Source organism: Amblyomma americanum, chromosome 8 (assembly GCF_052857255.1).
Source record: "Amblyomma americanum isolate KBUSLIRL-KWMA chromosome 8, ASM5285725v1, whole genome shotgun sequence".
NCBI classification, from domain to species: Eukaryota; Metazoa; Arthropoda; class Arachnida; order Ixodida; family Ixodidae; genus Amblyomma; species Amblyomma americanum.
The window spans coordinates 20,739,174-20,765,762 of record NC_135504.1 but is presented as its reverse complement, the minus strand read 5'-3'; the positions used below and the strand labels follow the sequence as shown (position 1 = coordinate 20,765,762).

General features: G+C 46.9%; 2 protein-coding genes across 3 annotated transcripts in view; one reads left to right on the top strand and one right to left on the bottom strand.

Annotated features, from left to right (window-relative positions):
- The window catches only part of LOC144101061 (uncharacterized), a 30,379-nt gene extending 13,827 nt beyond the window's left edge, over nucleotides 1-16,552 (bottom strand). For both annotated transcript variants that reach the window (XR_013307928.1, XM_077634071.1), the window contains exons 1-14: nucleotides 16,502-16,552; nucleotides 15,435-15,487; nucleotides 13,924-14,017; nucleotides 13,314-13,382; nucleotides 12,448-12,516; nucleotides 11,064-11,168; nucleotides 10,148-10,409; nucleotides 9,343-9,613; nucleotides 7,184-7,295; nucleotides 4,799-4,954; nucleotides 4,226-4,308; nucleotides 3,047-3,122; nucleotides 1,873-1,977; nucleotides 763-1,177 (exon numbers count right to left, since the gene is read on the bottom strand). Coding sequence is in view for 1 of the 2 variants with exons in the window: in XM_077634071.1 (XP_077490197.1) it covers nucleotides 763-1,177; nucleotides 1,873-1,977; nucleotides 3,047-3,122; nucleotides 4,226-4,308; nucleotides 4,799-4,954; nucleotides 7,184-7,295; nucleotides 9,343-9,613; nucleotides 10,148-10,409; nucleotides 11,064-11,168; nucleotides 12,448-12,516; nucleotides 13,314-13,382; nucleotides 13,924-14,017; nucleotides 15,435-15,487; nucleotides 16,502-16,537 (1,906 nt within the window). In the remaining variant the exon portion in view is untranslated. The remainder of the gene's footprint in view (nucleotides 1-762; nucleotides 1,178-1,872; nucleotides 1,978-3,046; nucleotides 3,123-4,225; nucleotides 4,309-4,798; nucleotides 4,955-7,183; nucleotides 7,296-9,342; nucleotides 9,614-10,147; nucleotides 10,410-11,063; nucleotides 11,169-12,447; nucleotides 12,517-13,313; nucleotides 13,383-13,923; nucleotides 14,018-15,434; nucleotides 15,488-16,501) is intronic.
- Nucleotides 16,553-22,521: 5,969 nt separating this feature from the next.
- The window catches only part of LOC144101060 (sodium/calcium exchanger 3-like), a 67,997-nt gene continuing 63,929 nt past the window's right edge, over nucleotides 22,522-26,589 (top strand). The window contains exon 1 of the mRNA XM_077634069.1: nucleotides 22,522-22,856. The gene's annotated coding sequence lies outside the window, so the exon portion shown is untranslated. The remainder of the gene's footprint in view (nucleotides 22,857-26,589) is intronic.

Genomic DNA, 26,589 nt, shown 5'->3' with positions numbered 1-26,589 from the left:
AGTTTACACCAATGATTGGACCCCGCTGCGGTGCCGTGTGTGTGATGTCAGTGCACTTTAAAGATTAACCTGGGATCTCCAGGTGGCGCTAGAGCCCTCTGAGCCCTCCACTATGGCACCTCTTTCTTCCTTTCTTCTTTCACTCCCTCCTTTATCCCTTCTTTTAAGACAGGGGGGGGGGGTTCCAGTGTCCACGAGATAAGTGAGACAGTTACTGCGTCATTTTCCTCAGGAAACCAGAAACCAATTGAGTTTGAGAAAAGTGGGACATTTGAAAGGGTGACTGCCCTTGTACATACGTTTTCCTAATAACAAGGAAACAAGAATACGAATTACAAGAATACAAGAGTTATTAGGTGATGCCGCAAGCCTATTATAGTCACATTCATACAGTATGTAGTCAGGACCCAGAGGTTTTTGACATAAACCTTTGCATCCAAAGAATAAATTTTGAAGTCATCCTGGCATGGTGCTTGCTGAAACAACAGCTACCAGAAGAACAGGTTTTTTTTTTTTCATGTTCATGGATTTTTATTTTAAAAACTGTGCAAGATACGCCGGTGCTGTCTGTGCAGGTGGACTGTACAGCAAAGTGGTCATTATGTACAAGATATGAAACCCAATTCCTCAGCGACAAATGCATCTCCTGCTGCCGATCAAACATCAGCACAGCCACAATCGGCTTTCAATAAGAATGCAAATTCGATGGAGTTACTCCCAATGTCCCTTTCAGCCACAGATGAGTGGTAAACTACAACACACCTGGTGCGGCCACAATCTCGAAGGACATGTCCGTGTCCTTGCCGTCCAGGAACAGCTGGAGGCTGTCCCTCGCCAGCCGGCTGTCCTTGGCAGCTGGCGGCCGGCACAGCGACTCAATCGGCTCATTCTGTGGCCGTTCAACCTCGGAGGCCGAAGCTGCTGCCAGAGCCAATCCACCACTGCCACAGAGGCTGCTGCTGGTACTGCTCATCTCCGCCGCCGCTGTGACAGTAAGCGGTGCGTCGTCGTCTTCTTCCTCCGCGCTGCCATTCTGGTGGGCCTCGGGCGTCGGCACAACGATGCCTAGCTCCACGAGCGCAGCCGTGAACTGGTCGCGTGCCACCAGGTCGCAGAGCCGCGTCATGACCAGGTGCAGGGTCTCTCGGTGACACACCAGCTTGTTCAGCACCCATGTCTGCAAGCGCACGCACGTGTCCCATCCCTGATAACAATGTCTATGCTGAAGTCTTTTGTGACAACCTTCACGTGTGTTGGAGTTACCTAAAGGAAAAACTGATGGTGCCTTGTCAGCGAGTTTCTTAAATCCCATTTATATGATGGACCACGGACTGGTCTTGGCCCGCAGAGAAGGCATCACGTGAGAGGCTACCAAGTACTAGGCTGACGTCGAACTGATGTCGAACGTTCTATTGTAGTGAAGATACATTTGGTGTCTGCAAGTCCTGCTTCAAAAATAAAGCTATACATCTATTTCATCCGTGTTACGATTCGTGCAAAATACTGCAAAATTTCAGCTACGAATTCGCGGAATTTCAAATTTTCCACCGCAGAAAACTGGAGGCCTGAACCGCGGCTGTATCAGTTCGTGAATTAAAATTTTGACTCTTCAAGACGAAAAAGTGGGCCCACGTATAGATTTCTTTTCATACATCAGGATTTGCTTCTTCAGCCAATCGGGTCATTACGAAACCCATATTGGCACAAATGACAACTTCAGAAAGTCGCTCTCTCCCAGGCCGCCTCAAACGCACAAGCAATTTTGCACAATATTTTAAGTGCATTCAGAAACACAACTAAAAAAGAGTTCAGACACCGAGAGCTCAGACACCGAGAGTTCAGACACCGAGAGAGTGCACCGAAAGCTCTCACCACTTTGGAGGTTCCGAGCTTGAAGAGAAACTTCCACTCCTTGCAGCTCTGCTTCTCGAGCACAGCCGACCGGAGCTCCTCGATCCGCAGGAGCAGCATCGGAATCTGCACAAAACCACACTTGGCTACAGTGTTTGCTGAACGTTTTCGAGCGCAGAAAAGCATGTGCAGTTTCATGTCACACAAGACGCCGACTTCCTAACAGTAGGATTTCGATGATACGATGCAAGGCTGATACGAATTTCGGGACAACACAGGTTTGCAGCATTTCCTGGCCTAGAGTGCATTAAGTACATAGCAAAGTGCTTCAGATGTTCCGAGCACTGGTGCTCGCGTGAAAGCGTACTGGTGGGCTAGGTGGTGGGAAGAAAAGGTGTTGCAAACTGTGCCATGGGAGAAGAACGACAGAAAAGAAACAAATGCCAATTTTCAGTTGTCCTCAGCCCTTAGTGCAATTTACAATGTGTTAAAAGACACTGCATTGGAATTCAAATTTTGTGAGACTTCACTGCAGCCTAGAAGCATAGAAATATGCAAGGTTGTTCTGCTTCATTACAAAAAAGCACACATCTCTAAAATAAGGATTAGTGACTGTAACTGTCGAAATCTGAGCCAAGAGTATCTTATGACAGATTTTATGAATGCCTTGAGGCTTTACTGCAGCCTACAAGCTTCGAAAGGTGAAGATCTATATTCTGCTATAGAGAAGCACAAACATTTGGCACTACTCCAAATATCCATTTGGTACTTGCATGCATCAATGAAGGCATCTGCCTAAAAACAATGACCTTGCTATACATGAAACACGAATTTCTTAAGATCTGTGATTGGCATGTCTAATTTGGTTAGTCCACTGAGACCAGCACCGAGAGGTAAAGTGTGCACAGGCTTATGTCAAGGATCCCATCCCTTTCAGATGAACTAAGCACCCTAGCCTTAAACTGTGACATGTTCCTATTAGCTGTAAGTCAACTTCTGAAACAACTTATAAGCCGACCTCCAACTCGACTTACGGGGCTGACTTTCAGATAAACTAAGCACCCTAGCCTGAAACTGTGACATGTTCCTATTGGCTGTAAGTCAACTTCTGAAACAACTAATAAGCCGACTTTCAGGCCGACTTATGGGGCTGACTTCAGAGTCCACTGCTGAGGAAGGGACACCAGATTCTCACCTCATCAATGAACTGTTCCAAATTTTTCGCAACGGACCTAATCTTGCTGCCGCCTCCCATGTCACAGAAGCTTTCCCTGCAAAGACAAAATGACAAAGTAGGAAAAACGTTAGATAAGAGCAAGTCCATCGTGGAGCTTAACTCCGCTACCTCGTCAAATTAAAAGTGTCCACAGTGAAGATAGCCGTCTGGCCAACAACCTGCTTTTATTTGTTTTTCGGGCTTTTTCTCGCCTCCAAACTGCACCAGCACGTAGGAAGTTACTGGCGAGCTCCACATTTGCGAATGATGATGCATTATCGCTACTACCTTTGTGATGCCACAGGCCACTATGTTATTGATGCGCAGACACAAAAAATAGTGGTATAGTAGTTTAAAAAATACACAAAGTTTGTGTAAGATCGTTGGGAGGTCCTGTGCATAGAAAGAGCAGTTACAAACTGATTTCAATACTTCTTAAACTACATTACCTTAATATCACCTTATAATTAAATATACTGTAAAAACTCGTTAATCCAGAACTTCGAGGGACCAGGAAAAATGTATGAATAACCCGATGGTCCCAATCAATGAACAGGCCCTGAAAAACAGCCAAAAACCATTTGCATCACAGTACAAATATATTTGGTGAAAACATGGGCAGTTGTTGGCTGCCTTTGAGATTAAAACTGCATGAAAATGATGATTTTTCACAGTTCCAGCAGATGATTTATTGCTTGCATGCTGTATGAACACCATATGAGTGGTATGAAAACTTGCCGTGACCTAACAATGTGACACATTTTGCCTAGTTGAGTAGTCGGAACAAAAACAGGAGCAGAATTGGGATACATTAGGGAGTGAAAGACAATGGGCCCAGAATTGGAATGGATTCACAACTGAATAGATTGCTAAGTGAAAGAAGGCTGCTATCGCATTTCCTCCACATTAATCCAATTGATCGCCCCTAAATTTTTTTTTATTGTTTGCTTTACACAGTTCAGTGAAATAATGATTAGTGCATTAATAAAATGTAGCAAGGTGTGACGAGAAGGGTGGAAGTGCAAACAAGAACGTTGTCATATTCTCTCTGGCTTCTTTGAAGACATTCAAAGCAGCACCAAATGCCTGCCAATCCATGTGCACACAGCAGTGGAATGCACTTCAAATGTCTGCGGGTGCTGAAGCTGTGGAACTCACTTTTTCCGCATGAGAGTGATGAAGGTCATGAAGACCTTTTCGTAGAAACTCCGCAGCTTCACCAACTCTCGTACGTTCAGGGACTGCATCATTGTGAAGAGAAAAAGGAGGTGAAGAAAGAGGACCGGTAAGTCACCTCTGCTGAAAAAAAAAAGCAGTTAACATGACCCCATCCTCTGTTCAGTGCAGTAATATATAAAAAAAACCTCCACATGATAACGCTTGCAACAAATACAAGCTGCTAAGCATGAAGTGCAACGACACTCTGGGTTGTCCTTCACATAGCTTTTTATACCATGCTGAATGGTTAGTTTAGTTGCATGTGCGCAATCTCCCACCAGGTGCAGGCGTCGTGCGCTCTAGAGTTGCAGCATGGCGCTCTTTAAGAAGTACAGAACTTTGTTGCGGTTAGTTTTATGACATACCCAATACTTAACATATTAAGAAGTATTCTAGTGAAACCGAATTTTCATTGTAGTTGGCCTTTAAACTCTGATCCTAACGCCTGCAAGATGTTGCCTCTAATAAGCAACCCGAGCCTAAAATTCTCTCCGCATTTCCCCAGTTTCTCACGTTTCTGAGGTTCCGGTTCAGCAGCTCGCCAACAGGCAGGTCGGCGACGTACGGCTCTGCGGTCAGCTTGTCGTTGGTCATCCGGCTGATGATCAGGTCAAGGGCTCGCTTTGCCTCCGCGATGAGTTGGAACAGTGACTCTAGAGATGATTCGATCTACATACAATGCAAAAAATATAAATAAATAAAAGCCCAGAATATATTCATTTTCACCCGCCTCATCCATCGAGTGAAACCCTTAACTGGAGAGTGCATCTTTAGATGCGCATTCCTGGCAATCGCGTTGTGGGGATCATGTCTCAAGACACAACTCGCTCTCTATTTTTTGAGCGCTTCGGGTGCACATATTTTATTAACTGTTGCAAGCAATCCAAATTACCGTAAAAACCGGAATATGGGTCGAACTTTTTTTCAAAAAACCATGGCAAAAAGTAGGCCCCTGTCTTATATACCGGCCACTGGCGGAAAAACTATGGAAGTCTTGCAACAATTGGCGGCTGAAGTCAACAGCCTCCATCACCATCGCCATCAGCAGCAGCCCAGCGTGGCGACATTAGCGACGTTCTCGCACCGCCATTTTGCGTTTCTGTTGTCGCAAAGCTATTTTGGTTAAAGGCTGCTTTTTCACATATTGTTTCAAAATGAGCAGAAGCCGACGGCAATTCGCCGTCGCCTTCATGAAAAACGCGATTGAGTATGCGGAAGCTCACAGCAACCTGGCGGCACAACATGAATTTGGAGTATCCGAAAAGAGCATTCAGTACTGGCGGAGGCAGAAGCTGCGTATTACAACTTGCAGCAACCAGAAGATAACATAATTTCGTGGGCGGACCACAGCGTATCCAGAATTGGAAGGAAAGGTTGTGCTGCATGCAAGATATGCATCCGCGTGAATGCGGTAGAGATCGCGCGTGCCTCAAGACTCACGAGGGCGCAATTCAAAGGCTCGCCATCCTGGATGGGGCAATTCATGAAGAGGAAGGGCTTTGCTCTACGGCGCCGTACTTCTGTGTGCCAGAAACAAACACGCGGGTCGATGGGCACGCGACACTGTTACAAAATTGGCCGGGTGTACATACGAGCAGCATTTAAATGAAAATCAATACCGTCACCATTGTGCAACCTGCCGAGTCGCATTTGTTTCAAGGTAAGGGTGTTCTTTGGTACTTTTTGCACTGAAAAAGATTTTTTTCATTTTTAGAATTAGTTAATGGGTCGACCTATATTCCAGTCCGACCTATAGTCCGGTTTTTACGGTAACATAAACCATGTCTAAATAAATCTAGTTCTGATTATTTCTGCAGCACGCGATGGGAAAACTAACTGTTCCAGGCAGAAAATGCAAAGCTTGCAGCACGGATACTCGAAAGCGGAGTAAGCTGTTTAAAATGCAGAAACTGGTGCATAGCTTGAGCTGCCTTATGCTGACTCTGATAGCAACGTGTACTGGCTGTCGTGAGACCTCCGCATATGACGATGACAATAAGAGTAACATAGATACAACAGAACCAAACTACAGACACTGCTCCAAGACTCCATGATTTAAGACCGACCACACTAACTTGAAAACGTGTGAGGGTCAACAGAGTGACACTTCAACGTGTGACAATATATACTGCGACTCTCAAATAAACAGGAAACAAGTTGTATTTCAATTATGTAAAATACTGTTACATTCATTTTCAGTCAAAACACTCCCTAAGGCATCATTGGTGATGAAAAAAGCATAACACATTTACTCAATTCTAAGCGTCCCCCTTTTTAATTCACGATCACAATCACTGTGTTTAGACAGAAAAAATTTTTATGCCCCACCCCCCTTCCGGGGCAGGCCTAGTCCATGCCGAATTCTGCGGAGGCACTGCGGTTTCTGTTGTCTTCCGCAAACGTGATTGCTGTTTGCTTTAACTTCAAGGTGTAGGCAGCCCTCTACGAACTGATGCCGACTTCCATTAGGGCTGTCAAACAACTGACACCAAACAAAGCAACTGCGTGCCTTCAAAACCTAGTCCTGCCAAGTGCCATCAATACCAGGCCCACATGACAATGCGCTGATAGCGTTATCATGGTCATCTGTAATGTGCTTTCGGCAGATTCTTGGCGTTTCATGCCGCCATGTGCAGTACAGTGTTGGATCGGAGCAACACAAGAAGTCAGAGATAGCGATGCTGACGCCGTGCCATTGCATGTTTCTGCATTTCAGGCCTTTCGAGATGCAGCCTCTCCGGCCAAAATTTGATCCCGCGACATTGTGACTGGCAGCAGAACAGCAAAACCACTGAGCCACAATGACAGGTGTCACGCTCGAGTGTAGGCCTATCACCATGAGCAATAGAAGATGCAGTCCAGTATAAACGTGAGGGAAAGTCACAGATGCACACTTGCCTCTGGGACGACATAGGCCGCAATAACTGTCCTCTCCGCAAAGGACAGGTTTCCGAACGTCCTCTTCACGGCCTCCAGAAGCTTTTGCAACTGGTTCATAAACGTGGGCAACCTGGAGGAGAAGAAAACGAAACACAAAAAGGATGCAAACCCATGTCTAGAATTTACAGTGTGCATGATCTGCCTTCTGAGTTTTTTACATAAATTACGTCGGCTTCGGTACATCCCCATAACGGAAAAATTCATGAATGCTAGTCTTGCGGCCTTCACCGTTCACAACTCATCAGCAATGCATTTGCATAAAACTTTTGCTCATGTAACGAATGAATTACTTGGTAGACAGTGTCTGCTCTGTAGGGCTTGTCCATTCCCCTCGAACCCCACAGAAGCAGGGGCAGGGCAAATCAGCTTTATATTGCGTTGTGCCGCGTTTCTAGCAAAATCACCTTCGTCTACTGCAACCCACTGCTGATTACAGTATGATAAATTATGGGGCCGCTTAAGCACCCTAAAGAGTAGAGTGTCACAGCACTAGAAGCAACATTACAGCTACATGTTTGTCTGTGTCAGCTCCTTCGCCACATACACAATGTTGCCCCTGTCACCGTATCTTTACTTGCACACACATAATCATGCTCTGAGGGAGTCTGCTGAAAAGCTGTTCCAACCTGCTTGTCTCGCCCATTCCCAGATGCTTGCATCCCTCTTGATTTTCAGTTTTGAATTTTCGCACCGCCGTCATGTAACCTTGAGATGTCACTGCCCTTTTGACCAATCAGTGACTTCTGTGACTAAAGTAGGACACTAAATCCAATGATGTAAAGTGCCACCGTGGGCAAGTGTAAAATGAATTAAATTTAATTTAATTCCTACATTATTCAATCTGCAGGTTATGATGACGTCACATTGTCGCGTGACCTCTCTCGACCAATCAGCAAAGTTCCAACGTTTCACGCCATTCCCTAAAACATGCAGCAAGCTCTGCTAGCAGATTAGCAGTTACAGAATTACCACCACCTTTAGTTAGGCTGCACCTGCTGCAGAACAAAGGCTGCATCCAAAGATTTCCAATTAACCATGTCCTGTGTCAGCTGTGGCCACCCTATTGAAGCAGATGTGTTACTGTCGTCTCAACAGCTAATTTTAATTTGCAACAACAAATATGCATGCACAATGTTGAGCACTTTTCTGAACCAATATAGCCAATGCCAAATGGCCAGTGGAGTTTGTTTGGGGTTCCTTATACTATTCTAATCGAAAGTTTTACTCCGTGAAAGTGAAATATCAAATACGTCGGCTTCTGTTGGATCTACCAAGGGGAGCAGCTATTCGTTTGTTATATCCATTATTTTTTTACACAGCTCATCCTAGATTTATAGAACTCAAACAGGACTGCAAAACAGTTTTATATATTGATAACTTCATGTATGAAAAAATGGCAATAGATAAGCTTATCTATAACCTAGAAGCAAGCATCCGGTGTACACCCATGCTAGAGATGCACTCTTGCAGTGAACTGCCAACCAACTCCTGCACTAGCAGCGCGCCGCTTGCTAGGCCTAGCCTACTTCGCATCGAAGCTGCAACGGCAATGCTTTGTAACTACTGCCAAACGTAAGAGGTCTAATTCTGTTAACAGTAAACCATAAACCATATTCGCTAATTAAAGTTAAAGTACTGTTGCCCACAGCGCTTTCGGTAGCGAAGCACGCCAGACAAGGGCCGCCGTTAGCCTTGAGCCAGCTAGGTTGGCTTCACCGCATTACAAGCTGTGCACCAAACGCTGTTTTTTCTGCACGACAGTGGTGTAGATGGAAAAATGAGTATGAGAGACCAAAGGCTCGCCTCAAGCACGCCCCATGTCCACCCTGTCATGCAGCGCATTAGCACTGCCAGCAAGCGTGCCGTCAGGAGAAGCACCACTTGCATGGGTGCAGCTTGCTGTTCAAGATACCGAATGTGCCGGTGAACGCAGGTTCAATAAACTTGAACAATAGTGTTGCACTTTTGCACGGGATTTTCGAGAGGATGTTCTGAGTGTTCACTGTAAGCAATAATTCAATAATATTGGGCTCAACTGTAAACCATTCCGCTACCATACGGTTTTACCATACTGATAAATAAATAAGAGTATAGTAAACAGTGCACGGAACACACACCTTGACACGCAGTGCTTGATAAGGTCTTGCCGCTCCTCCCGCGAGAGGAGATGCTTATGCCGCGAGAAGACGTCACACAGGAGCAGGAGCTTGGCAGCCGCCACAGCGCACTCGCGGAGCGCCTGGCCGACGACATAGCAGAGGCGGGCGGGACTGGCTGTGGGCGATGGGCTGCCACCTTCACCACTACCACCAGTGCCCGACGGAGCGCTGAAGCAGTCGGCCACCGTTTCGGCACACTGGTGCATGTCGTTGATGAGCGACATCACCTCTGCGCATCACAAAAATGGCAGAGACGGGCAACAGGCGTCAAAAGAAGCTATAGCTGTTTCTCACAAAACTGGAGAACGACGGCTAAATATTGGAAGATTCTGCAGCATGACGAGTTGAAGAAGAGGTTAATCACTGAGGAGAGGTGGCCAGTGAAGAACACACACCAAGACTGTAAATTCTTGGACGGGGGTTCTACATAACGGTACCGAACATGGACACAAGACACGCAAGACAGGTTTCAACAGGACTTGTCGGGCTAGTTGGTTGATCATAATGCAAAAAAGACGAACTGCGCAACAAGAACACGGACGAAAGGGAGGCAGACACACACTTTCGTCCGTGTTCTTGTTGCGCAGTTCGTCTTTTTTGCAAGACAGGACAGGCGCTGTCTTCTTCTTGTGTCCATGTTCCATAGCGCTGTGGTATTCTGTCGACGAAAAGCAGTGAACCAACTAGCCCAGACCAAGGTCCTCATTGGGGGTTCTAGTTACTGTGTTTCATTTTCGGCCTCCAGGATCAGAGGGAAACTCACGCTGCTTGACAGACATGTTGCGAAGGAACAGCTCGCAGAGGTGGACGAGCCGTTCAAAGCCAGCAGTAGCCGGCGGGCTGAGCAGCGACACGCATGCTCGGGCAGTCTCCTCGGTCAGTGCCGGCGGCAGGCAGTCGGCATAGATGCAGTGCAGAGCTGCAGCCACCACATTCTCGGGAAGCCCGTCCAGGGGGCCAGGCTTGCCCGTAGCCCAATCCACAGCCGGACAGCTTAGCCGCAACAGGGTCAGATGAACTGGGAACTGCGTAAAGAAATTTAGATTCAAATTTTATTCACCTCAGTACACACAGAAACTGCAAGTTTCTGCTCTCACTATGCATGCTGCCTTCCCGGTGATGTGACCCGTTGGTCATACATGCCACAGTGTCACGTTGTTCAATCCGTCACATAACCAATAGGTCATGTGCTTTATTGGTCTATTAGCCACATGAACATTGGACCCACATAAGCTATGGGTGAATTAGACCCATGGGCAAATGGTCACTGACCCACTGGTATATCTGTTGCATGACTGAGATATCAACACCCATTTAAATGAGCCAAAAAGTCACCGGGTCATGTAATACATTAGTTATATTAATGAGCCTACTGGTCAATGCGTTACATGACTGAGACGTCAGCACCAATTTAAATGGGCTACAAGGTCACCGGCTCATGTAATAAATTAGTTATATTAATGGGCCATGTGAGTGGGCTCCCTTATGCATTCTCCCGTCACACACTCGATCTTCCACTTTCCCATAAACATACCACTGAAATTTTGTCACATCACGCGAATGCTACTTAAATTTTCTGAACTAGTTTAACCAGGCGAGCTCAATTTCAAAACTGTAGAACTAGTTCTGAACTTGTTCTCGACATCCCAAGAATCAGAAAGCAGGAGCCTCGAGCACACCTCCTTTCCCTCCTCGGCGGTGATGACAGCATCGGAGAAGTACCCCTCCTCCAAAGCTGGCAGGTAGGAGAAGGGCTCATCCCAGCCAACTTCTTTTTGTGCCATCTGTACAAGAACACATACAGCGCAGACACACAGTTTTAAACAGAGCTGATGGTTTGGTGGCACACTGTCTGGTCAGGAAATCTCCTCGGCTATGTTTCCTGACCTCCTATGCATGCCTTCAGTGTAAAACTACATAGTGCAAGGATAACAGGTTGCATAAGAGATAAAAAAAAAAGGAATACTTGAATCTCAGAGGCGAAGATTTTGAATTAAAAGCACAAAAACACATAATCTACATCTGCAACATACAGCCTACAATTTGGACATAGAACCTGACTGAGGGTACGAATATGTGCTGCATTGACACCTTTCCCGAAGTCACTGGCACAAATGTTTACCCTTTTATTTTATAAAACCACTGGTCAAAATGACTTGGAAGAAATGTCGTTCAATTTCTAGTCATTCTAGTGCAATTTTACCATTTGTATAAGTGTCATACATGCATACAGCTTGTGCCTTATAAAGGGTTAAGAAATCATCATGTTCCATTAAATAAACTAAAGGGCATTACAAACTAGAGAATACATGCGAGTTCCCTCAGTCAAGACACTACACTTAAAGCACAGTTTCTTTTAGTTTTTTAAACTGAATGTGTTCACTGCCACAGCAAATACAGCTAACACAACGATCTTATCTCGACAACTAAGCTGCCTTCAGAATCTCACAAGATGAATCTCACAAGAAGAAGATCACGAGGGGTAGATCAACTTCCAACATTTTTTTCATATTTTTTAGGGTTCGACATTTAGTTGCTTCTGTTGCAGTAGTGGTGCAGTACTACACAAAGTTTACTATAAAGAAAAAGAATTAAGAATAAATTGGAGGCAGAATATAATTTACTTTAAGATGGACTTAACCAGGCATGAAAAAAAAAGAAATGTTGGCCTGTTCCGGACTGCTTTCTTCTTTGACAAGCAAGGAAGACAAAAGAAGTTTTAACTCCCCTACTGTGCCAAAACATTGAAAGCACACAAGACCAACTATTCTTTCTAAGAAAGTTTAAAAGCTCACAAGAAATTTCAGTGAAGAAAGAGTGCTTAGTGAAATACTCTAAGCAAGTTGTCCTAACAATTAAGAAAAGATTCGAACCCCGTTTGACCAAGAAATGGCAGATAATCATAAATTACTCCTGTATTGATTAAAAAGTCCTTTATTCCTCTCCCATATTTTGACAAGAGGAAAACAATTCTCCAGAACCCAACTCCCCAATTTTTTTCGAAATTTCTACATCACTCAGCGGCATATGAAAAGAGATGTGAAGACGTTAACAATACCCCACCTTGACACATTGTAGCACACACCATCCTTCATAGATGAGGTTGATCCCATCCTCGTCCGCATGCGCCACCTGTATCCAAACAACAAAGAGGATTAAGTCGGAGCAATTCTTCCACTGAAACACTTCAGGGTATGAATTGAATAATGCTACGCAGAACACACAATTCAAGAGATATCAGATCTTAAATTAAATAAAGATTGATTTTGCATAATTACGCCAACGCGCGTGCAAGTTCACATCATGTCTTGATAATGGCATCTCATCACACAAATGCATATACAAGAACAATGAAGGCTACTTCACTCTCATTTCTGGTAAAGCATCCATCTTTTTGGTATGCAATGTTATTTCTATCAGAGCCTAGGCTCACAAGACTGATGACGGGAAGGTTGTATCTTCTAAAAACTGACGCGTATATAAACGCAACTTCCGTAAGGAATAAACAGTTGTTAGTTTGCGCTTGTGTCGTGTGTGTATTATCTTCTTGTGTCGCTTCTAGCACATACATTCACATAATGATCAACCAACTGGCCCCGGTATTAGCTTTGCTGGCTTTGCTCACAAGAGAGTGCTTCGCATATATTACGACTTGCCTTCCCAACTAAATCTAAGGTGCAACTCAGCACTAAAGCTGAATCTAATGAGCACATCATCGTCATCAACCTAACTACACTCACTGCAGGGCAAAGGCCTCTCCCATGTCTCTCCAATTAACCCTGTCCTTTATCAGCTGCGGCCACCCTATCCCCGCAAACTTCTTAATCTCATCCGCCCACCTAACTTTCTGCCAACCCCTGCTATGCTTGCCTTGTTTCGCTGACAACACACCAACAGGCACAAAGCATTCCTGGAGATGAGCGGCTCACCCGAAATTCAATCATGTGCCCAGCGAAGGTTCCAAAGAATCGTATATAGTGCGGGTTCCCAAGGAACACCTGAAAGAACCAAGAATGAGTCAAGCATTAAAAGCCTGTTCAGAACTAGTCGCTGCATCCAGTCAGCTCTGGATACTTACGATGTTTGACCATGAGACCCTTAAACTGGTTAGTGCTTTAAACAGAAAGAGTACAAGAAAGAGAAAACAACAAGTATGCGCTTTCTTATTTGTGAGATGCACTTTACTAAATTCTTTAATTCTTGCAATGTATCTGCATCCACTCTTTTTTTTTTTGGCACTATACTCTCTGATAAGAACGTTTCTTCATAATTTCCTTGCTTAACAATGACAGCTGGTCAAAATTTTCAAGGCAAGAAGTTCCAAGTTGGACATGAGCTAACCCAAGATGACCCAGACAAGCTCACTGCTGCTTTGAACAAATATGCAGGAAATTTGCAACAGGCACCTCAAACAATATTTAAAGGCAAAGAAGCCATAACCATCCCTTCACTTCTTTGGCCAAAAAAGGCAAAAAGTTGAGGTATTTTGTTCACATAAAAATTACGGTAAGTGACCTATTGTTCTATCGAGATACACACCTCGTATGTCTCACAGCTGAAGAAAGGCATTGGGGCCGCATGGTCTGGAATCTTCCATGACAGATCGCCACTTTCGTCTAACGTGAAAATGGTACTGGTCAAGGTGAAAACAAAAGACAGAACATGTCAGTTGGCACTGAATTAAACTGCATGAAGAAGAAAACAACTGCCTGGTGAAAAATATTCAATGGTGCAAATGGTGCAGCTGACATTGCTGCTAATAGAAATTGTGCTCGACATTACTCAAAAAGTTATCAGTGTGACAACTCACGAACAAGCATTTCCTGGCAGCCATTTAATAATAACGCCAGCGCTATAGTCGGATACAACTTAAGTCTGCAGTGAAGCTCCATCCACATTTAGGGATGCCGCACAGAATTCCTCCATGACAAAAAAGTGGTCCCTTGTTAAAACTTTTCTTGCTACCTAAACAAGAACCAAATCACAAGAAAAAAATCATAAGCTCTAGAATTTTGACAAAACTGGCTCGTTTAATAAAGTCGAACATTAAAAAGCCGATTTCGTTTACTGTTGTGATTGGCTAGCGGAGTAATACAAGACACCGCGGACCATGTCACAGTGTTATCAACTGCTGATTTTTTTTTAAAGTTGTATTCTACTATAGTACGAGAGAATGACAGATATGTCTGTGGGACCCGGCATCCTATAAAAAGATAGGCACTTCACTGGCCATGTCTTGCTTTTCTATGCCAAAATACTACTGCTGTTAAAATGTAAACAAAAAGGCTCATTAACCCACATAGCTGCTTTTAAATATTACCACTGCCAAATATACACTGCATGACACATAACTCCAGTGTGCTGGAAGTTGACAAAGACAATACCTGTATATGCATATGCTAAGGCAACAGTGAACAAGAATGCAATGCTATGAGTAAGAGAATGTAATTAAAATGTAAAGTCGAAGATGTAGTAAGTAAATCATCGACAACATAACATTAAATGATGAAGTGATGACAGTAGCCTAGCAGTGGCTCCATCTTGTTACAGTAATGTGAACCAACACAGATATACACTGGCAGGAGAGTGCTGCTGGTCTTTCATCCAGAGGAATGACCACGTGAAAAAAAACACTTGTGAAGGCAAATAAGCAAAACATTGTGACACAAGCAAAATTTGATAAAGCTTTTGCATTAATAAAAAACACTTAGAAGACATATCATAGGAATCAACTATTAAGTCGCAACAAAGGCACGCCCCATTCCCATCTGCACTCTCACATGGTGATTATCTCGCTACCGGTTCGTGTTTTCAAAGCTGTATGGCGCCACTAGTAGCTTTAGGTTGTTGCTCCATCACTTCAAGTTAGCTTTGACATGAATGTTAACAGCAGAAAAACTCAAATGCAGTTTAGCTCCATACATTCATCTAATCAGCTTGGAAAGCTTTCTCGTCCCCTTCTCCGGCTTTATTACAGGAAAGGAAAAACTAGTGAAAGCGCGCGCAAGTTCCCAGGTGTTTGCGGCAACTTGAATAAGGAATAAAGTTACCCTTCCACCTCCGTGACTTCTGTGCCAGCCGCGAGTGATATGCATTTCGTGATCTGCAAAACAACAAACATGCAAGATCAATGCAGCAGATGACTTTCTGGAATTACGCTCTAGAGGAGTGTGATGTTCAAAAGGCTGCTGTTAAGCGAAACCAGTTTAATGACTCGAGAAAGTACTGCTGATGCATATAGTGTCCGCCAAGGCGTAAATTTGCACATCAATATCACTGCAATTTGCGATGCGTTATGTTCATAATTCAGCAATACCGTGCAGATTTTCAGGATTTCCTCGGCGACTACTTTTTTCAGTGATATAGCGATGAGCGTACCGCGGGCGTTTGTATCTTGAAATTACGGCCAACGCTAAGTTCTGGAAAGAGCTGCAGCTGGGGGAATTTGTGTTGAATGTTTTATCTGTCGTCTAGCGCTGCCGGCGCCAAAGTATGTACGTTTTAGGCTTTCAGTTCGGGTAGGCAGGTCGGCGGCGACGCAACCCGAGGTCAAGGATTTTTTTTATTACGCATCACACTACAGAACGAAAAAAAAAAAGGAAAAAGAACAGAAACGAAACTTGGAAGATAAAAGTTTCGCTCAGGTGAGGTCAGGTTATCCGCTCTGTCGCCGCCGCTCGTACCATGCAACCCTAGCACTGCATCCCAGATCAGCTGTGCGCGGTGTAAAAAAAAAAAAAAGGACGTCTTAGTGCAGGCGAGCTGACGGTAGCAACAAATACCGTTCCACTGGCACTCGCGGCAACGTTTTCGACACGTTCTCGGCTTATCTTATCTCATCGCGAGCCTCACTTCTGTGAACCAGGTTTGGAGAGGCAACAATTCGAGATATCGGGGACGTACCACGAAGTAAACAAACCGCTCGCAGAGGAGTGTGAAATGTCACCTCGGCAGTGAAGCCACCCGACTAGCGTGCGTTCAGGCAGCTTGAAAGCAAAACATTGAGGTGCATGCAAAGGTGAATCAGTTTGTCACTAAAGTTTGGCAGGTCTACTACACGGTGGGAGCCATCGGGCCCAAGAAATCAACTACGAAACGAGTTTCTGAAATTATTTACCTTCCAGCTTCCGCAGTATATGTTTTCGTCCGCCATTGTTAAATAATGGCAGTGGCGATGGCGCTCGTGTCGTTCTATGGAGTGGTGTTAGCGTTACTAGGCAGTAGCAGACGACACCGCGCAAAACCTCCCTAACCATGCATAGAAGGATCGCTGATAAACACCAATAAGAGTAGCAACGTTGGACTTGCATTGCTTGGTGCCAGCTCTCAAAGTGCATATCTATCTACATTCCCTCTGCGTGCTTCAACGCTCTAGAAATTAGCACCGACGTTTCTGAAAACGAAAACGACGGCGTGCTGGCGCTAGCGTGACAGTCATGTCCATCTTTATTTGAGGCCAACCAATCAACCAACTTTCACTCCACGGTGCTCCGGAGCATCAGGGCGTGAGATTCACCAAGCCAGCTGCTTAATAGTGCCTCCGCTCCCTGTCTGCCTCCGCTAAACACGTCTATCCATCTAAATTAATTAACACTCTCTGGAAGCACAAGCGCGCATTTAGTTTCGGTGTGCCTTTATCGCCGGAAAAATAAGCGATTCTATCAAAGTTCTGGAAAATGGCGAATAACGCATAGCTTGGGATGGATACCTCGTTCTCGCCTAACTTTCGATCGCCTATTCCTTCATATTCTTCTTCTGCCTCCACGACATTGCCATGAAGCCTACACGGGTCTGCACGACAATTGATGGCACACAACAAAGTGAACAAGGCTTGAAGGGGAAGCCTCAGTGTACCCAGCCAACGCTTCGACAAGAGGACTTTTCCCAGCTGAAGACAAGTCATCTTTTCGAAACGCTAGCTGAGCAATCAGACTTTGAGAGGGTCAGCATTCACAGCCTATCTTGCGCAAAGGAACATAGAGACAAATAGAAGCGCCTGGAGACGAGTTTTAATGCCGACGGGAACCCAGTGCTTCTACGAGGTAGCGCGTGTGTCTCAAGGTGGGACTTCACGGGAATAAATCACGATCACACACGATGTCTTCCACTGCAGTGTCTTCCAGACGAGCACATCACATGGGCGCAGGAAACCCAAGATGGCGGACAGTCCCATAGCGCGCAGATGGTTTCTTGCCTCGCAGCTGGACGGGATGTTGGTGGCAAAGCGTCGAGGCATGGTGGGTCCGCGCTGGCTAGCGGATCTTGGCGTAAGAGCCAGGCCTTATGAAGGTCATGTAGACGGTGACGCCGACCGTGACGACGAGCGTGACGATCAGAAAGACGCCGAGCAGGGCCGCCGCTCGGAACATGAAGGTCCTCTCGGCGTACTCGTCGTCGATGGGGTGCCTCTGGATGCGGCGCATCACTGGTTTCCGGTCGCCCAGCATCTCGGTCTTCGCGTCCGTCGGGTCTCAGCGACGACGGACAGAGACGTGGACCGTTGGCGGGTTGCGCAGAAGGAGAGCTCGCTCGGCTGCCCTCGAGCTCTGCGGTCAGGGATGGGCGGCGCGAGGATGGAAGCTAGGCCTAGCTCGACGTGGCGCCAGTGGCGATGGTGGCGCCCGTTCATGACCGACGAAGAGGAAGACAGTTTCACGATTGGTGCTACAATTTTGTAGTCATCTTCCACGGAAACTTTTGTTTATTCAACTACACCTTTGCAATCCCCCCGCGTGGGTATGTGCCAAATACCTGGGGTGAAGAAGAAGAAGAAGAATGCGTGCTGGCTAGCAGGATGAGAGAAAAATAATGTGTTTTTCAGTTCTTTTGAAAAAAAAGAAAGAAAAACAGCAGACAGGTGCACGTGAGCACGTGCGTCGATCGTATGGAAACAAAAAATGAAAATTGGTTTTGGGGGAAAGGCTGCGGTGGCTCAGTGGTTAGAGCGCTCGGCTACTGATCCGGAGTTCCCGGGTTCCAACCTGACCGCGGCGGCTGCGTTTTTATGAGGCAAACGCTAAGGCGCCCATGTGCTGTGCGATGTCTGCACGTTAAAGATCCCCAGATGGTCGACATTTTTCTGGAGCCTCCACTATGGCACCTCTTTCTTCCTTTCTTCTTTCCCTGCCTCCTTTATTCCTTCCCTTACGGCGCGGTTCACGTGTCCAAGGATATGTGAGAAAGATAGCGCGACATTTCCTTTTCCCAAAAACCTATTATTATTATTATTATTATTATTATTATTATTATTATTAAACGAAATGGCGCAGTATTTGTCTCACATATCGGCGGACACCTGAACCGCGCCGTAAGGGAAGGGATAAAGGGGGACCAAGAGAATAAAGGAAGAAAGGGGTGCCGTAGTGGAAGGCTCCGGAATAATTTCGGCCATCTGGGGATCTTTAACGTTCACTGACATCGCACAGCACACGTGCGCCTTTGCGCTTCGCCTCCATTGAAACGCATTGTGGTCCATTGTGGCTGCACCTTCTGCACTGCAGTGTTCCACTGGACAACAATGAGTGCCCATGTCTCCAAAAGAAAACACTGTGTATATAACCTATTAGTCAGGATTATACGTGTTGTCCGGGAGTGAGTGAGTGACAACTTTATTTATCCCAAAAGGGAAGGGGGCAGCGGGGGGAGGGGGGGGGGGGGGGGGAGGGGGTACCTACGCTGGATAGGCCTCCGCTAGCGTCTGAACCAATCTAGGATCTTGTCCTGGAGATCAGGCGCTGGGCTGCAGCCTCCCACATCTGGTTTGAATTAATATTGAGGGATTTTGGTGGGGGTGGCGGACGCATCCCCACATGATGTGGTCAAGCTTGGCTCTGGCCGGGCAGTAATTACAAGCTGAGGAGGGATGGACAGGTGGGTCGTTAAGGTGGCGGACGGTAGGAGTAGGAAAAGTTCGAGTCTGAAGCTGACGCCACAGAATCTCGCGATACCGAGCTATTTTGCGACGAGCAAGGGGGTAAACAAGGCGACCGAGACGGTAATGTTGACATATGACATGAAATGAGAGGAGGCGGTCCCACGCAGTAAGCGGAGCCACGTGGCCGAAGGCGAACTTCATGGCCGGCGCCCGGACAGTGAAACCTCTGGCGCAGGCGTGAGCCACCTCGTTACTAGTTAGGTCCGCGTGTGCGGGGGTCCACAGAAGGGTGATAGAGCGGGTAGGAGGGTGTTTTAAAAGGCGGGACAGGGCTAGACTGACACCGCAAAGCACACGAGCACCTTTGCGTTTCGCCTCCATCGAAACGCGGCCGCCGCAGTAGGGTCCGAATCAGGGAACTCCAGCTCAGTAGACGAGCAGCCTAACTACTTAGACTGCATTGATTTTGAGGAAAGGAAAGGAGCATGATGAGCTCTCTGGGCCAGTGGACACCTCCATCGCGGTTTGATGTGGTGGTGGTGGAGGTAAAAAACTTATTTACATAGAGGAGTTGGGGGCACGCAGGCCCTGGGTGCTTTGAGGTAAGTGGCGGTGGTGTCCTCCTGCAATAATAATTGGTTTTTTGGGGAAAGGAAATGGCGCAGTGTCTGTCTCATATATCGTTGGACACCTGAACCGCGCCGTAAGGGAAGGGATAAAGGAGGGAGTGAAAGAAGAAAGGAAGAATAGGTGCCGTAGTGGAGGGCTCCGGAATAATTTCGACCACCTGAGGATCTTTAACTTGCACTGACATCGCACAGCACACGGGCGCCTTAGCGTTTTTCCTCCATAAAAACGCAGCCGCCACGGTCGGGTTCGAACCCGGGAACTCCGGATCAGTAGTAGTCGAGCGCTCTAACCACTGAGCCACCGCGGCGGGGCCGTCCTCCTGCAAAAATCGCGCTTTCGCACAGTATTTAGGGCTTAGCAATGCTAAACTGCCAGCCATCTTTTTTCTATGAGTGAGCGGTTAATACTTAACATGCCATATTCGTACCCATGTGCTAAATGCAGAGTTTTTCTCTCACATTGTGTGCAATCAGAGGAAACGTCATAATTTCTCTGTGTGCTGAGTGAGAAGCGTGATTTTCGTTAGTCAGAGAATAGGTTATCTTTGCACGTAAGCTGAATTGACCACGTCAGACCACGGGCCATCTAGCCTGTGCATGTCCTGGATCCTGCAATGAAAAAAACACGAAAGTGAAAATTGCTTTTCGTTGTTTTTATGAGATGGCCCGGCCAGGACATGCAGATACAGAACTACGTTCAGATGGTCTTAACCAAAGTTCAAGGTGCTAATGTTACCACGCTCCCAACCTCTCATGCGAACGTTCGGCAACTAATACAACACCCGACTTAATTACAGCCGCTTCACACGGCTGTGCAAGCTCGTGTGACTGTTTATCGCAATGATGAAAGAACGGAATGTCCGTAATCACCACATTGAGGGACAATATAACTCTCTCACTACACTGTTCAGTTTCGATGCAAGAGGGAAGTGATTTGGCTCTTGAGTGGAGCAGCAACACTTACGTTGTTGCTTTCCTCACAAACTAACAATCTACCCGAAGTGTCTCCTTTCGTATAGTCAGTCAGGCGTAAAACTTTATTACCGGTACTGGGAGTGATGGGTTCTGTCGACCCCACCAGATGGCCCTCAGTCGGTGCTCAAATAAAGGTTTTGCTACATATAAAAAGAATGGACTATTGGTTGGTTTTGGGGGAAAGGAAATGGCGCAGTATCTGTCTCATATATCGGCGGACACCTGAACCGGCCGTAAGGGAGGAATAAAGGACGGAGTGAAAGGAAGAAAGGAAGTAAGAGGTGCCGTAGTGGAGGGCTCCGGAATAATTTCGACCACCTGGGGATCTTTAACGTGCACTGACATCGCACAGCAAACGGGCGCTTTAGCGTTTTACCTCCATAAAAGCTCACTGAGCAAAGAACACCCCCTGAGGATGAGTGATAAATAAGGGTGAACAAATTTTGTGTGCTTTAAAGGGTTCTCTCAGCACATCGTCTCGTCAGTGTGTTCAAGATCGAGGGGGAAGTTTGAACTAATTCGCAAATTTGTTCTTGCACGTATAGGAGCTTCGATGGCAGACGTCGACGAACATCCACGCAGACGACGCTGTAGGTAGACCGTGACCAGCATCATCTTAACACAATTATGGCCGGATGACCGCAGAACGCACGATCCAGCTGAGACGTGCAAATGATCGCAATCGCTGGACGCATACACGCACAAGACCTCGTTTGCAAACTGGACCGAAGGAAGATCCAGGACAATGGGAAGATCAATTTTGTCGGCTTTCAAGGCTCCCGCGCGGTGTACCGCTTCTGGTCACGCTTCATCTGCCTGCTCGATACTCCGTACCGTAGAAAAAGCGCAGCTTGGCTGACGTGCCGACTACCCCATCGGTTTGGGGTTCGTGACCCTCCACCGATGCGTGGTTCTGCTCCGTTTGCGCTTGCTTCGATCACAGAAGCCGCGGCGCGGCGTAGCGAACATCGTGCCAATCGATACAAGCTATAACAGTATCTGCAGCTAAACATACAGCGGTGAAAAAAAAGGTGCATCCGGCACGGTCAGCGCCAAGAACGACTAGTCAGCTTCTACCGAGCGCGCGCGCCAACGTTGCGAAAAGTAGCGCGTCGAGTGCTAAGTAGAAACAAGAAAAAAAGAAAGTACTAAAGCCGGTCTCCTGCGACGGCTAGCCCAGGTCTGCGCGGAGCTCGTTCGTGTGTCACTACCGCGACCATTCATTGTGTGAGTCAGGGCTCTCGCCAAAAAAAAAAAAGAAAAACGCCTACGCGCCACCTCGTCAAGGCGGCAGAAGTTGGCAGCGCTTCGAAAAATGCTCCGCGGCCGGACGACAACAACGCCGTGAAGAAAGGAAAAGCCGAAAAATAAGCCTCCGTAAAGGCGGCCCCCGATTGGCTGATGAGGTGGATGACTGGACTTTGCGTAAGGGAAACGTCTAATTTCCGAATCAAAGAACGGGAGGAGGTGGGGGTGGGGGCAAACGCGAACCGAAACAAACATGGCGCCCGGAGCGAAGTCGAGCAGACGACGCGGCAAGCAAGCAAGCAAGCGAGGAGAACCCGCGCGAAAGAAGGGCAACCAGTTTTTCCCGTTATTTCGTTTTGGTGTTTTGCTGTCTTCCGGCACGTCACCGAGGCGTGCGCGCGCTCGGGCATCACGCTAGACCGACGCCGGCTTACAACTCCCCGGCCGGCGTTGCTGCGGCTATGCCTCCTTTGGCGCTTTCCTTTCTTTTTCTTTCCCTCTCTTCTCGCGTTGGCTCCGCTCGGCCTGCCGCGCTCTGCGGCTTCTCAGTTGGGCGTTGTGCGCGTTGGAGTGCGGGCCGCGGGACGCTGGCACGAGCTGTTACGTAAAGATGCTTCAACGAAGCCGTTAACTAGCCGTTAACAGCTCTGTGTGGTGCAGCAGACGCCGCTGGTTGCTGACGTCGAGGAATCGTAGCAGACGGATACTCAAACGCACACTCTCGGGAGGCGCAACAGCTGCTAAAAGTAAGTTTTGCCTTCGGTTTCCGACTGCACACGAATATCTCACGTCATGCTATACTCTTGCAGTCTATAATGCTAAGCTTTTCTTAACCGGCACTTGCGTGCTACGTTAAACGAAGGAATAAGGAGCGGGAATGGAACGGGTGTTGTGTTTAGGTTTTCGAGTAATTTACGGCGATCGCAACTTCGTGACCGGGCGAGCTACAAACGCCCCCCCCCCCCCCCCCCCTTCATTTTTTTTAGTGCTCGCTTCGCTGAAGAAGACCTACTTAAAAGAAGCGATTACGCTCGTTTTTCAGAACGCAGGTGTCGTATATTGTTCGCCATTTATGGCTGCGAGATGCATAATTTTTTTTCCCCCTGCTTTTCCTGGCAATAGGCCGCACAGCTTAGGCAGGAGATGGGCGTCTTCTGAGAATAAAAACGTGATCTTTTTTTTTTCCCGTTTTCAGGGGTGGTTTATTTTGCCACTTCTATCGGAAATTCGCCGAATGCATACGGATTTTATACAGTGTGTAAGAGCGGACCTGTCTTAGACGCAGATTACTGAATTGTGACGAGTTGGAAACTGCAGACGCGACTTCTTCCCAGCAATGCGGACGTATATCGATCCCAACTCTTTTCTTTATTGAGTAGGACGGTGTGTGTCAGACAGTTAATTTGTTGTCCCAGCAGCACGGCCCGAGAGATGTGGGCGTCAAATCGCTATGTGACCTGGAAACTTTTGAAGAACAATGCGCCAGTGCAATCAACAAGTGTGCATGTGGTGCTGGCGACGCAGTCTGCTGTCAGGTCTTCGGATGACGTCTGCTGAGTCGACGCCTACTTTCTTTCTAGCATGCGATAAAAAGCTTGTGACAGCTAATATGTACACATCTATCAGGCAGCGCGCTCGTACGCGCTTTAAAGGATTGCCGAGTTGTGCTGCAACTCATCCGGCTCGTAGCTCTCACGTTTTTTTTTTGTTACTTCACTTGTGAGGCAGAGACGCATAATAGCTCCTTTTTACAGCCCTACCCACAATGGGCGTATGCATGGCATGCGCTGCTCGTTTTTGAGACTGCTGTTTTTATTACTCGCAGCGCCCAACAGGCACTGGAACTCCCTTTGACGTCCTGCGGACATCCCGAACGTCCGCAGGATGTCCATGGGTGTTTTAATGTCCACGGGAGCTAGCTGAGCTGTCTGAACTACACGTCAGTGCAAACCACGCAATTTATCTGAACAGTTAGAAAATATTTAAATAACAGGATAGCAGTAGCCGGCATTTATTTATGTTTGCGCTTAGGTAATGGTATACAAAGTGCTTCAGAGAACTCGCAGTCTACTTTTCTGTTCTACGCGGTTAATTTATTGGCGCTCACTTTTCTGGCGTGTGTTGTATTCTCTGCATTGTGTATCGTGTAGTAGCTGTTTTTTGTTGTGTAATATCTGGCGAGATGCAGTGTAGTTTATCCCCTTACGCGAAAGAGAAAAGGGAATAACCAGCGCCGCTGTGAGGAACCAACCTCTCCTTTCATGTTCACGTCAATAAAAAAAAAATCCGAAACGAGATACTAGTACCAAAAAATTCAGCGCAATCTCGTCAGTTCCAACTGGCCAAAAATGTAGGTATTTTATCGGCACGTTTTCTTATAGGTTTCGAACTTGCTTAACTGGAACTTTTGGTTTAGTTGAACTAAAGATTTTCTGCCGTCTACATCATGTTTTAATAGGGCTGCCTTCATTTCGAGTTCCCCGTGCTGTTTTTCGTAGTCGACTGTAGAAGCATTACAACGTAAAAGTCTAAGGCAAAAGTCTGTCTGGCTGAAAAGAAAGAATAACTATAACCAGAAGTAAGCAACGACTTCTATCGAAACATGGTTGGCTGGAAGTCTCGGGGCATCTGCTTAATGTTAGGCGCGCCCTGCAGAACATCTCCTGAAAGGAGAATGCACTTAGCCGTGACACCCGAAGACGACTTCGTAACCGCCATTCAGCTTACTGCCCGAGCGACCAGCCGAGGGAGACCGGACAACCTATAAGCAGACGATTAAACTTTACGTTTCGTCTGCGTCGAACGTTTTCGTCGTCTGCTTAGTTGTATTTTGTCGTCTGCTTATAGGCTTAGACGACGATACGTACGAAAGGCCAGACATCGAGCACTAAATGACTATCCTTAATCCAGTTCAGTATTACCTTGTTTCTTTTCGCCTTCGGTAATTGCGTAGTGGAACGCGATGTACCCTCCATTGCCGAAATCTTCCAGTCGGTGCAGTAGGCAGCAGGGTTGGACAGAATCGCGCGAAAAGAATGGGAAAATCATTTGTTGTGCCATCGGTGTCATCGTCAGGAGTCGCTATAGAAGACTCCCGTACACTCAAACATTAATACGCTTATATGGGTGTAAAGAGGGAGTAAGGTGACCTCTAGCGCACTACTCCCTTTCATAAAAAAGGTGTGCTAGAGAACAGCTTATGGTCTCTTTTTACACCTTTATTTAGAGTGTACTCTCCTGCGGTCTGAGGACGTTATGCAGATGGGTCTTGATCCCCGGGGTTCACAAGCTGGTTCACCAAAATGTCCAGCTTCTATCTGGAATGTTATTAATAAGAAGAAAATCTTCACCAAAGAAAGTCTGCTGGAACGCGAGGGGCAATGAAAAACGAGCGTAAAATCAGTAAAACGGTGGCCAAAGGCGAAGTGCAAGAGTCGGCTGTCAGTAGAAAGTCAGCAGATATTTTCGCAGGCTACACGTACGTACAGTCTTGGTCAAAAGTCTTAAGGCCACAGCGTTCAGCTGCAGCGAAATGAATGTCCCTAGAATGCTCCATGTAGCGGATCATTCAAAACACAAGTCAAGCAGGCAGCTTCTCTACCGCAAGAAGAAACCTTCTGCTAGCATTTCAAGGTCATTCGGTCTTTAATAGTGCCGCGATGGCTCTGCTATGCGGCTGAAGTGAAAGGCCTTTGTCCTTAAGACTTTTGACCAATACTGTACGTTCTCGTCAGCATGATCTGCGCCTGTTCGCCTCCGCACGAGGCGCCGTTGGAAGCCCGTCGCACATTTTCCAATCCCAAAATAGCCTCCAGACTGGGTTGAGTAAGCGATAACTGTTTCTCTTATCCCCGGAAGCCTGGGCAACGGAAGTCAGCCGACCGATGATGACAACTACGCGCCTACACAGGCATATCGACGCATTGCCGCGAGCCACACGCCCGCTCGAGCGCATCTCCTCTATAGCCATCGACGCAGCACGCCCTATGTGTGTGTTCACCGAGCCCTGTCGCGCCGAAAACCATACGGCGCCGTGAAACCGTGACGAAATCGCGCAGCGCTCACAACAAAGATAAGAACATAGCACAAGCGCTTGCGCGTTCACTGCTGATAATGCGAATACACACCATTGTTTCAACAATATGATTGCTCTGCAGTGAATGTACCGGAAGAGGAGTAAAAAACATTTATTACTGCACTGTACTGAATTGGGAATGGGAATTGGCAATGGGCCCCGCCGCGGTGGCTCAGTGGTTACGGCGCTCGACTACTGATCCGGAGTTCCCGGGTTCGAACCCGACCGCGCGGCTGCGTTTTTATGGAGGAAAAACGCTAAGGCGCCCGTGCACTGTGCGATGTCAGTGCACGTTAAAGATCCCCAGGTGGTCGAAATTATTCCGGAGCCCTCCACTACGGCACCTCTTCTTCCTTCTTTCACTCCTTCCCTTATCCTTCCCTTACGGCGCGGTTCAGGTGTCC